The sequence below is a fragment of the Amblyomma americanum genome, chromosome 7 (genome assembly GCF_052857255.1).
Source record: "Amblyomma americanum isolate KBUSLIRL-KWMA chromosome 7, ASM5285725v1, whole genome shotgun sequence".
NCBI classification, from domain to species: Eukaryota; Metazoa; Arthropoda; class Arachnida; order Ixodida; family Ixodidae; genus Amblyomma; species Amblyomma americanum.
The window spans coordinates 82,489,065-82,501,885 of NC_135503.1; the positions used below are offsets into that span (position 1 = coordinate 82,489,065).

Here is a 12,821-nt window from a genome sequence, read left to right on the forward strand (position 1 = left end):
GAGCACCTGAGCCAGTCCGCGTTTGCTGCCTGTGGGTTCTGCTCTCTGTTTCATACATCAGGTGCAATGCTGTCAAAGCTAGCGCTCTTGTTTGCGCTGCCTGCATCCATGACCAAAAAGTAGTGCGTTCCTTGTGGTGAGCGAAACATGGTGAATGCTTTGCCTACAGGCTTACTACATGACGCATTTGTCATGAGCTTGATTAAATGCACTGTTATTGCTGACGACACGCTGTTGCTTTGTCAGTCCTCAGACCACTCGGCCACAAAACAAGCACGGAATAACATACATCCCTTCATTTTTTCTTGCTGATTACTTTCGTACATTTCACTGTGTTGTACCTTATGTATGAAATGAACTGTAGCTATCACCAATTTTCCCAGCAGCATAACAGAGGGCAAGCCATGACCAGAGGTTGCCAAGTTATATACCACAAGAACTCCTGGGTTCCGCAGAGCACTTTTTGGTTTTTGCGAGCACCTGAATCGATGTATGCTTCAACATTATGGTGTGCTTCACAAATTTACTTTTTGCACAAATGGCACTGTTACTGATCATAAGAACTATGGTTAGCATACAGCCAGTCATTAACTGAATTCTGGCATTCCTTGAAGGGCACTGAGCCTGTATACTTGTCACGCAGGAAGAAAGAGAAGCCAAAACAAAACGGTTTCCCTAGCACCTCTTGTAAGTTGTTAGCATTCAGCAATATTAATTTGAGAACCAATGGTCATAGCAATGCTCATACTAACAAGGCACACAAGGCTTCTAGAAGGCAAACTTGTACTTTGTAAAAGAAGTAACGCAGCAGGAGCAAAAGCAGTCAGTACAGTATATGTGCAATCGGAGCAGAATTACGGATAAACAGGTACATAAATACTTATATACATAAAAAATAAATAGTACAACAAAAAGTTAAAGAGAGAGCACATGTGTAGTAAGTAGGCAGCATTAAAAATCCAAATACAATAATATCCTAACACAGTGCCTCATGAATTTAGCCGGCTAATTTGCGCCTCTTTCTGGCGGGAGCACTCTGTTTTGTTTTTGACGTCATGCTCCTGTTTAAAAAGGAAAGGTGCCAATGCAGCCTTGTGCGGCAGAATAATTTAAGGAATTTAATTTTGCAGCCTAATGAACAGAAAACAGCTTGCTGGTTAGGCATCCTCTCAACAAGATTCCTGGACACATTGGACAAATGAGCACAGCAAGAGATTTCTTTTCTGAAGGCCGAATCCAATTTCTTTATATAATTTAGACATGCCTCAGAAGTTGCGGCAATTGACTGGAAAAGGTGCTCGGGAACACCATTCTCCTTGAGTAGTGCAAAGAATTGGTGTCGTCCATGGAGAGAGCCACCGTCTGCTGCAAGGAGTGTTCCCTCACATGTGCATTCTGTGGTTCTCTGGTCAAGAAAGCTCTTCACAAGAGTGCCAGCAACATGGTACACAACATTTTCGTATACTATGTCAGGGGCATCTTGTGAAGACGCCTGCAAGTCAGATGAACCTGAGCCTTGCTGCCTGCTGTGGCTTGTGCTTGGAGTGCTGCTTGGTGACAATACTGCAGAAACACTCTCCAAGTTGGTGAGGAACGCATGTGTTGTCACTTCGCAGTTTCCTTGCGAAAGTTTGAAAAGTTGGCCAATCCAAATATGTTTTACAGCAGCCACGAATTGGTACACATTAGGTGTCTCATTGCAGCCATGTTTTTGACGAACTATTGCAAAAAAATTTTCCAACGGATCCTGCTGCAACCGACGAGTGAAAAGATGAGTGTAATCGAAATCTGCCTTTAGATCTGTCCACAGCAGAAGTAAGGCTTTGATTGTAATCTGCCAACCTTTGATGGTGTGTGGTTGCTTGTCCAGAGGACCACCAAAATGCCATTGGGCGATCCAATCTATGCACGACTCAAGGAAGACATGATGTTCCGAGCCTTCTGTCATTGCGTACCGCAACTTGTCGTCCTGCTTTTTCAGGGCCGAACTGTTCAGGCAGTCAAAAAGCTTATCCATCCTTTCCGTGAACTCTGCTGTAAATTTTGCATCAACAGGAAGCTCTTGAATGGCAATGAGAGTGAGGAGTGCCACAGATACGGATTCGCTGAACACTTGTGTGGCGTACTTCACTCTCATGTCAGCAAAGGGCATCCTGTAGATGTGTTGCTCTTTTAGTTTTTTTGCCAATCTGCTTTTGAGATGCTCAACTGGTGTTTTGGAGGCCCGATCAATGTGACGAGTTTTTTTGTAAAGGGTTTCGATGTGTGTCCAGTCAACAACCTCAGAGCCAATGGTGAGCTTATGTCGTCGCAAATTATTTCTTGTGCATTTGATTAGGTGTGGGGTGTCAAACATGAAGTATATTTTGCGGTTGTTGACAACAAAATATGGTTCATGGATAGAATGGATGAGCATTCTTGACAGACTCACATTGTTCGACCCTTGATCACAAATGACCGCTTTCACCAGAAGACCTTTGGTTTGAAGCTGCTGAATTAAATCTAATAGCAGCTTGCGCATTGCAAGAACTGAAGTTGCATTGTGGGACGCTGCAAAGGCTACTGGCTGCATCCAACTTCTTGATATGCCAGACACCGCCATAACAACGGCTATGTTTGCCACACGAGAAGTCCTAGTATTCCCATCATCTGTGAAGCCAATTACAATATCTTTTGATTGATCATACATCAAATTTTTTTTCAAGGATATTTCATCGAATAAAAGACAGCATGCTTTGTCTTGTAGTGGCCAATCTTTTGTAATTGATTCTATTGCATCCATGGCACCTGGAATGATACCAGGTGTCATTGGGATGTCTGCCAGCCAGCGCCTTAGCGTCCTCACATGTGGCAAATGGAGCTTTTCTCTGAGGAAGCGATAAGCTTTTGGAGAGTGAAAGAACAAATTGAGAGCGAATTGTTTAATTTGTTTTGACCAGTGCTTTTTGGATTTCGGAAATGAGCAGAGCCTGATTTGAGCTTTAACCAATTCAAAAAGGTCTTGTGGCAAATGCGGTTCAAGCTTGTTGAGAGCCTCCTGCTGCGTTACTCGCCTTGTGTCGTGCCTTTTCCTAATCCGACTCAGTGCCTTTCGGTACCTGTCGCTTCGAGAATGCAACTTCTCGAAGCGCTTTTTGGTGCGAGGGGTGTACACAACTGCGCCCTTCCTCCGCCGACTCTTGGGCGTTCCTGATGCTGGTGTCATCACTGGCTGTCTGACACTCTCTTTGGCACCGCTGAGGCCACTAGGACCAGCTTCAGCTGCAAAAAATATATAAAAAAAGCATATTTATGTTTGCCTCAGAGCGAGACCTACATCTACATCCCTCACAAAATCAAGATTAGGGTGCAGTCACAGGGCTACAGGTTGCCAAACTTGCAGGGCAATGTTTTTGTGTGAAATGATGAATACAGTCGTGCCCCGTTAATATGATCCTCGCTGATAGGGACAGTTTTTTCTGGCGACCAACTTTACGCCTCGCTTAAATGGAAACTAGTTGCTCGTAATACAGACAGGGTAATAGTTAATGGATCTCATTGTTATCCATGTGTTTTGCCTGCTTAATATTCAGAGCAATTTTTCATGACAAGCTTGAGTTAAGCAAATGGAAAAAACCAGAAATATTTATGTGCAGTAAAGCGATACCTACACGCTGTTACGGGCCTGCCGATACCCATCATGAATATATCAAGGTTACCGATGCATACTTTTTCATTGAAGTGGAAGGTTGTAGTTTGCAATAAATTCTAATGTTTTCTTGAGTACTTACCATAATCAGGTGAGTCCCATGATGCTGATGCAATCACTCTGATGGGTGTGCTTTGGGCAGCACCTGTCAAATAAATAAACACACTGTGGGAGGCTTCAACCAAGTATTTTAATTCTCAGGTGCACATTTTTAGCCTGGCTACGCAGCGTGTATGTGAATGGTAAGCAACAGGCTAGTGAAGCAATTTTAAGAACAAGTACCTGAGAAGGCTATCCAATGTTTTCATTGAGCTGAATGAAAAATTACCTGTAAATATAATTCTGTACAGATAACACAGGGGTCCACCACGTAAACAATGCATTCATACATATGCACACAGAAAAATATATGAAATACTAGTTGGTGAGCATAAAGTTAACACTTGTTTCTTCTCTTCTGAAACAAATGTCTGGCATCCGAAGTAGTGGTACAGTAAGATGTGCCGACGTGCACCTAATTATTGCACACCACGACATAATTGCACACTGCTGCTATTGCAGAGGGTTAATTTATTACGTGCAAATCTGCAGCAATAGTGCTGCAGTCTATTGTTGAATTTTCATAGATTATCACTGCACTATTAGTGCATTGCACCTACCTTCTTCGTCAGCTGGGGGAGGGGGCGTAGTCTGCACATCAGTGAGCTGCGGGGCACGTGAAGAGTGTGGGTCGTCTGCAATTAAACGACCGCTTAGACACTCCCAATCTAAAGAAATCAGCCAGCAAAGTAATTACATATGTTTATTTTTTTGTGCTATGACAGAGCCCTCAGCATAAGTAATACTGCATTACAGGGTTAGCCTGAACCAAATGAAAAGTTCTTCATTTCAAGCTGTAATGTAAAACAGATCCTGACTTAGTGCACCTACCTGTGTCATGGACAGCAGAATCTGCACCAGCAATTGTGCCTAGCCCAAGTGTTGATGGCAACGGCAAGTAGTCTGAAATATAGGTACCACTTAGTTACTCCCAAGGAAAACAAACCAACTGGTGTAGTGAGACATTAGGAATGTTTTCCTATGCAAGATTGCAGGAAGACTTACCGTGACCAAGCATGACTTCCACTGGTGCAGCAGTGGACTGTAGTGGTGAAGCGGATTCAATGCCTATGCGAACAAGGAAAAAAAGATAGCCAATCAAGCTCTGCATAGCAGCACCTTCTGCTCAGTGCACAGTATGGCCTTGATGTTCTATTTGGAACGGTTTCTCTTGCTGGGAGTTAGTGTGATCTTAAATTGGGCTTAAATCGTTTTTGTGAGTTTGTAGGCAGTTACGATTAAAAAGGAAAAATTTGTGCGATCAATATACCGCGACATACAAAATAGCACAGCAGCACACAGGAAGAAGAATGAAAACACACAAACGAACACTTTACTGTGAACCACGAGGCCATAAATTCACTTGATGTGCATTGTAGGAAATACAAATCAAACTGCAAACCTATCTATGAAGCGTGCAATGTCACCACTATTAATGCTTGCAAACTTATTCCCGAAATCATTCAGGAAGAAATCAGATAGCCTAAGTGACATGTGCATCGCTAAATATCCTGGCGGGTTGCTCCTCAAAGAACCATTTTTACCTTAGAAACCGGTAAAATGTTTACCCTCCATGCTTGCACAATATGCGGCCACTTCATGTATAATTACCGCCTCGTGTGTCACAATAAGCTGCTGGCAGTTTGTGCGTGTGTGTGTTCTTTCTTGACCCTGTGTGCTATTTTGGAGTGAATTCGCGCAGTCTGCCCTCTATTCACCGCAGCGAACAGTAAGTAATAATGACAAGAATACTAAACATAGAGTTGTAAAAATTATTTTCCTCACTGCTGCTGGAGTGCACTATCCAGCATCTGATTGTTAATATGGTTAAGAGAAATTTAAGCTACAACATGGTACACAACTGCAGTCTGATGCAACTGAAACAATGGCCACATGACATTGAAGCAGGAAAGTTTTGTGCCCGGGAAGTGATGTTTGCAGTTAGCCTCTATGAATGCAATTGTTCCCTTTGGTCTTACATTTACAGGATGGGTTTTTCTGAAAATAGTGCCCTCACCTTGTGCCGCACCTTCTTCATAGAAATCTGCAACAAAAAAGCCACAGGATATACTGAGGGATCAAGCTTGGGAAGAATTTACTGGGAGAGGAATTTTGCTTACCCGGGTGCACCAAGGCTCTCAGACGAGGCTCATGCACCTTCACGGAAGGGACTGCTTCATGCGTGAGCCTTGTGCAGGCATCACTAGTGAAGCAATCCCTCGTGAAGTGCTTTGAGCAGAGCCTGTATGTTTTGTAGACCTTTTCCCTTGGTGTCTCCAGGAGTTCAAGCCTATTGGCATATTTCAGCCAAATGGAGAATCTGAAAAACAGCCAAATAACATGATTTCATACATTTTAAAGGTTTGCATACCTCACTTCAGGAATGCTTATTAGCATCTCCTTACACAGCAAAGGGGTACGAACATTATATAACATATATGCGTGAAAACAACTGTGGCAGGATGCAAGCAAAATAAGACAGCAGTTTGTAACAATGTGCCACAGCCTGCTAGTCTATTGCTATGCTGGCCAATCGAAACGATGAATGAAATCACCTTTTTAATGTCTGGCTATGATCGACAAGCCAGAACCTTTAAAATTCTTGAGCTTATGTTTTCTTTTGTGATCTGCTTTTGGTTTAGGTAACAATAACTAGTTCTTTGTTCCAACTGCTTTTTGGGTGCGGCATAATTTTGTGCAGCAGATAGAAATGGGGACAGAGCTTCACTGCAGACTTAAGCTCTATCTGATCATAGCAATTATTCCACTCACACTTTTCTCTAGGTAACTGCATACTAACCACCACCCATGATTCGTTCTTTTCTAATTCCTCCATTAAACACAAGTGCCAATGTAGCTATGCTATGGCAGACAGCTGCTTGCCCACAAATTTGAAGTCTGGATTAAGAACAGCAGGTAAATGAACCAGTAGGCACAGTTTTTCATCTTTTGCTTTCACTGTGATCAAATGGGAAGTGTGAAAGGGATGTGAGCAGAACATCAACAGGAAACACTGCTCTTTCAAGAAACTGAAGGTGCAGGCAAATAGCATGGGTCCAGAAGAAGGGGAAAAAAGTGCTTAAGCAAGGGAAATGTCCCAAAAAAGACACAGACAAGAAGAAAGCGACCTTCGCCTTCCCCTCACCCACCCGCCGGAAACGAGCGTTTCCGGCGTACTAGGCGAAACTATTTGCGAGCTTCCCAAAAGCTGTCAAGGACAAGGCGCGAGATAAGAGACATATGTGAGGAGATGGGAATAATGCGGAGAGTTCAGAGCCCTCCAAGGTCAGTCGTGCGCCCCGCGAGCGAGCAGCGTAGAGGACAGCCGGGGTGGAGTGTGGAGCGAAATTTACAATGCTGGAGCGGCAGCACTACGGTAGGCAATAGTTTCGAGAAACGCTTCCACGGAGTACATGGGTGGTTGAGCGCGGATATCGCGAGGAACAGCTCCGGTAAAAGTAAGAAAAACAAGACCGGCGGACTTTCTATATGCGGCTCACGGCGTGCAATGGACTTTCAGCGCGGTGTCCAACACTAGTGGTGTTAGTCTGAACAGCTCGATAATTTATGTGACGTGCATCACTGCTGCAGAAACCATGCACGAACACGCAAGAAATAATATTCAAGCGCGCTGAACTCCGTAAAGAAACAGCCAAACTGAGCATTACAATTACTCCGCTGACGACGCTATAGGCACAGAAGTTAGAATATTCATATTTAAAATACACTCTGAGGGCACCGGAATCTGCGGGGAATAAGCTTTTAAAGGCAGCGAGAAAAGTCAGTGAGTCAGACACACACACACACACATGCGAACAAGCAAGCAAGGTAACTAACGGTCCCACGCTTACGAGAGGCAACGGCTGTTGGGCCATCTCAAACTGCAGCACCTTCCCTTAATTTTGCTTTAATGTCCTTAAACGTACTTATCAAACTCATCTCGCAAAACCAAAGCCACTGCAGTAAACAGCGCCAGGTAAAACTAGTTCTATTCCGTCGGCAATTTCAAATGGTAACGACCAAGGGCGGTCAAAACAAAGGCACAACGGTCGCCAACGGCTATGCAAAGAGGGATACGATAGTCAGTGAATTCATAAATACCTGTGGTCAGAAGGTAATCTGAAGAGATGTTCTCCACTCTTGCCGGATGTGCTGCACCACTTCGCGCAACAATACATATGCGACATGACGCTGAGGACGGTAATCACGCTGGTCCAGTGCGCACGTCGCGTCGGCAGTCGCTCGCGTAGTTTCGCTATGCTTGCGCCGGTCGCTGTCGTCTGCTGCCACTGCGCTGCAGCGTTGCCCGCGGCGGCACTGGCGGCGCAGACGCGTTGTGTCATTTTCGCAATTTATTTCTTTGATATACTATTTTTAATGCTTACGACTGGTTATATTTTCATTCATAAGCATGTTTGTGTTGTCTACTATGGTCGAGAAATTTTACTTTTTATTAGGCTTGACTCCAGCCGCGTTTGCTGCCAGATACCAGGATCGCTGCAATCGTTCCGACCGTGGCGACACTTACGGCGCGGACGCGCAACTTGCAACATGCCACAGCACTGGCCTTGTCGTCTTCTTCTCTTCACAAATCATCTCTCTCCACCTCACCGAATGTTTCTCCACCAATCATCTCCCTTCACCTCAACGAATGCTTCTTCTTCCTCATCTTCATTCTTCGATTAATCCGTGTCGTCTTCTTCACACCTTTTTCTTTTAAAATTTAATTTAGGCTCTATAATATATGTGACACGCATGCTTTAGCTCGAGCAGCAGTTAACCAAATGTGGTCATCCAGCGCATTCCAATTCATGCCGATTCCCTCCACGTACAGCGAACACCTATATTTCCAGCATCTTCAGCGCAGAAAATACCCTCATCCTCACAGTAAAAATTGGACACCCAAGACGCTATCTCCTGGCGTCAGATCCAAACGAACACTTTCCCTCATCTCCAAAAACTTCACCTCATACACCCAACACTGTATCCTGACACATGCCCATGGTGTCAGGCCCGCCCAACACTCTTCCTCATTTATGGGGATGTGGAGCGAAACCAAACCACTTATGGGAGGCGCTCGTATCGAGGACTGAAGAGCCATAAAACAGGTTTCCCTGACAGCTCAAGCTAATGGAGGCCTGGAATGAGGTCCCCACACAGACCCCCATGAAACATTCCCATATTTTTAATTATTAAATATAGCTAGCTCTGCTGGGTAGGCTTGCCGAGAAAATCCGGAAATAAACTCATGGCTCAGCCAACGACTTAGCATCGTGGTTGTCGGCTCTATCCGGCATCAAACCACGGGGACCAGGAAGAACTCCCCGATAAGGCACGGGCATCGGTGACATGCCAATGGAGTCCTGGACTGCGGACGCCAACCACATGAGTCTCTACCTACCCCAAAATTTCACTTAAACACTTTCACCACCACCAACGCGCATCGTTTTCTCTTCTTCGTCGCGCGTGCACGTGATCAGGCATTTGGTTTTGGATGAATACTCAGTTGTTAGCAGACATTTTCTGTGAGGTACAGTTGTGGTTCGATCGGCGCCGTCCAGGAGTGCTCGTTGTCCCGAACATTCTGATATATGGGAAGGTATACGGAGTTTAACGTCCTGAAGCTATACGTGGGCTGCGAGACTGCTGTAGTGGAGGGGTTTCCGATAAATTTCCACCACCTCGACTCTTTAGCCTGCGCTAATGCATGGGCCATAGCTATCACATTATTTGTTTGCCGTTATATGTACATATGGTACCCTTTGTTGCCTCCCGCGTCTACCTTGCTTACCTTGGTTAGAGCACGAGTAGCCGAAAATAAGATATGTGTAGCGAGACTGCTGTTTTAATGAGGACAGGCATGTGCGGCAGCCCACAGAATCGATCGCGTCCAGTCGACGTAGCCGGCCGGTAGAGTGGTGGCCGCGGGTGCGAACTCTGTGACCACTCTTGGGCGCCCTTGGGCGCACGTGCTTAGCTGCTTCTGAGGCGCCCGTGTTCCGCGGGCACGATGGCTCGAGGAGCGCGCCCGAGAGAGAGGCCGTGCTCCTCTTCTTCGTTTGCCGCCTTTTCTCGCGTGAGGTTGAAAGACACAGACGTATCGCATTGGCTCTGACACCGGGGGTCCTGAACCGAAGAAACACCGGCACGCGCTCATTGTATATTGTATAAATAAAACCTCCTCCTTCTCAGAGAGAGTTTTTCACTACCTTCTGTGTGAAGGATCAAGGACATCCAGATAAATATTCGTGAGATGGTTCATAATGCACACCGAAACTCGTTGCTTGTAGTCTACAAATTTAAATTCGAGTAAATTTTGTTTGAGGCTGCAAAAGAAATTCTTGCTTGGCTTCGTTGATGAATCCAGATAAAAGAACAGTGCAAGAGAAATATTGCGAAATAAAATTTGTCATTTTATTGTGTTTCACACCTGATTCAAGCAATTTTAACTGCTACAAACTTTCGCTTCTACGCGAAAACCTATAATGGTGCTCACGTACCTAGGCAAAAAAACTTTTTTCAATAAAAGTGTTTCAGCTTCATCACGCATCTGCCAACTAGTCCGTTAAACAAATCAGCGATGGTACTTTTTGCGCTGTTGGAAATTTTTCGTGGAATGACCCAGTTGTGGACGGAGGACGCACTTCGCATCTTTCTTCACAAGGGTACAGTACACACCAACCTTGCGGACAAAAGGTCGGACCCATTCCGCGTGGTAGACAGGAGCACTCAGCAAGGTGCCGTGCCCTCATCCCTCCTCTTCAACCTTGCGATAATTAAACTGTCCGGAAAGCTTAACCTAATCAATGCAATTCGAGACGCTTTCTATGCCGATGACATCAAAATCTGGAAAACACAAAGAAATCTTGCAAATAAAATTCCTACTGCAAGTAGCGAGCACGGGCTCAAATATTGAACGAGACGTTAGAATTCATTGCCTTTCGCCGTACACGTGTCCTAGAGGTTGAAAATGTCAGAATCTTCGGGCTTCACATCAACTGCCCAGGAAACAACGTAACAGCCGTGGCAAGATTAAAGACCTTCAAAGACCAAGTGGGTCGATGGATCGGGCGCATCACCCATAAAAAATCTGGAATGCTCGAAAAGGCAAGCTCTGCCTGTGGAGGCCTTGGTGCTGATCCGGATTGTCTGCCAAGACCGGTATCTCAAGCTCAAAAAAGAAAAAGATCTCAAAAATGTGGACATCATCATACACAAAGCTTACACTTTTGTCCTCCCAGCGTCTAAAACGACGAAGGGACTTCTCCAACTGCGATCCAGAACACAAATGGCGAACTAGTCGACGCTCATTCACTGGCACAAATTGTACTATAGACTCGCCACCACAAAAATAGGAACACCAGTCCTCGAAAATCTCATCCCATATTTTTATGCGCACCGCCGAGAACAGGGTCGACCTCCCAATACAAAACACGGAGAGACAAACTCAAGGCCACCCCCTCCCGAAAAACGTGCGCCCTGCACGTCACGAAAGACGTCGCGAGCGCAGAGCCACTGCCATTGAAAAGGACTACGCCCATCAAGGGATACATGCTATGTTGACACTGTGGGTCCAGTGAACGGACTTAACAGATTATTAGTAGTAAGTGAACACATTGCCACTCTACACGGAGCCTCGGTCGGTCAGAAGATGTAGCCCCTCCCCCCCCCCCCTGAAGTAGAGCAGGTTGCTATCGCCGTACCGGCGATAAAGGGACGATTACCCCGCTAGTAGCGCGTATCATTGAAAACACACAACACATAGCAAAAATAAATTCCCTATAGTTTGTGTACTGGCCAGCAATGATTATTTGGGAATGAGTGTGCACACACTGTCGCCCCAGCGTTCATCACCCAGATTCATCATTTCCTTCCCATGAGACCGTATACTCAACATACACATGACATCTTCAGATATGCTGCAACACCAGACTCTGATGTAAAAGGTATCTGCCTCTTCAGCTAAGGGCCTGAGCAAAAAACAGAAAGCTCATCAGAGGCGACTATAAGCCTAGAATTTTACTGACCCGTATGGATTACACGCCATGAACCCTGGATCTTTCAGTAACCGTTGCTAGTTTTTATTGGTGACGGCGGACCTATATGGTATGGCGTAGGCCTGCCGAGAAAATCCGCACAGGAACTAATAGATCTGGCAAAAACTGAGGGGTGCTATGCGGCTCTGTCAAGCTTCAAACATCGCAGACCAGGAAGAAATCCGCGATGAAGCACGGAAATCGGCGACAGCCAATGAAGTCCTGGACTAAGGACCCCAACTACATGAGTCCTTACCCCAGAATGGCACTGTCACTTTCACCACCAACAACGCGCGGCGTTCTCTTTTCTTCGCCGCGCGGACGCGCGATCCGGTATCCGGTTTTTAAAGAATGCTTAATAGTTGGCGAAAATTTTTGGTGGTTCGGTCGGTGCCGTCGAGGCGTGGTTAAGCTTGTTGCCCACAACGTTGCGATATGTGGGAAGGTACGCGGATTTTATCGTCCCGAAACTGTGCGTGGGCTGCGAGACGCCGATTATTTCCACTACCTGGATTCTTTAACGTGGGCTAATGCATGGGTCCTCATGGACCATGTAATTTTATATACCCGTTGAAATTATATGTACACAGTGAAGGCGTAGACATAGAGCATCCGCCTCGCGTGCAAGAGGACCGGGGTTCGAATCTCGGTGCCGAGCAACTCTGCACCGGGTTTCCAAAAAAAAAAGCAACAACCGGGCCTGGGGTGCGGCCTGATCTCGCTGACCATAACCGACAACGTACTCCTTCACCAGAACAGGATTTGGCCGCCTTGATGTAGTACTTGGCTACAATTTTCTATGAACAAACCAAATAACCCTCGGCCCTCAGCACCCGCGGCTGTGCAACTGACCAAGGCTGCGGTCAGACCTGCGACGCAGCATAGGGTACTAAGAATCTCTGGCTCCGGACAGGCCACCATTAGAATCTGAACCTGGCAACGTTTAACGCTAGAACCTTATCCAGTGAGGCCCGCCTATCAGTACTGTTCGAGGAACT

At 45.7% G+C, this 12,821-nt stretch overlaps 1 protein-coding gene across 2 annotated transcripts; it reads right to left on the reverse strand.

Moving 5' to 3' along the window:
* Positions 1-299: 299 nt before the first annotated feature.
* Positions 300-8,344, reverse strand: LOC144099361 (uncharacterized). 2 transcript variants are annotated; one of them, XM_077632591.1, is made up of 8 exons: positions 7,889-8,344; positions 5,908-6,107; positions 5,805-5,831; positions 4,793-4,855; positions 4,619-4,690; positions 4,348-4,422; positions 3,771-3,833; positions 300-3,261 (listed from the first exon to the last, which is right to left on the reverse strand). In XM_077632591.1, the coding sequence occupies exons 1-8, from the start codon at positions 8,128-8,130 to the stop codon at positions 998-1,000; spliced, it is 3,006 nt and encodes a 1,001-aa protein (XP_077488717.1). In that variant the 5' UTR covers positions 8,131-8,344; the 3' UTR covers positions 300-997. The 2 variants fall into 2 exon arrangements, with proteins under 2 accessions (XP_077488717.1, XP_077488718.1); XM_077632592.1 differs by having other exon boundaries at positions 3,176-3,261; positions 3,771-3,853.
* Positions 8,345-12,821: the final 4,477 nt, after the last annotated feature.

What these genes read in the sequence shown, in the direction of transcription:
- LOC144099361 (XM_077632591.1), bottom strand. Translation starts at nt 8,130, where the DNA reads ATGACACAACGCGTCTGCGCCGCCAGTGCCGCCGCGGGCAACGCTGCA. An exon ending in GAGAGCCTTGGTGCACCCGG is followed by an intron (nt 5,832 to 5,907) that starts GTAAGCAAAATT and finishes TTTTTGTTGCAG; the next exon opens with ATTTCTATGAAGAAGGTGCG. An exon ending in GGAAGTCATGCTTGGTCACG is followed by an intron (nt 4,691 to 4,792) that starts GTAAGTCTTCCT and finishes CCTATATTTCAG; the next exon opens with ACTACTTGCCGTTGCCATCA.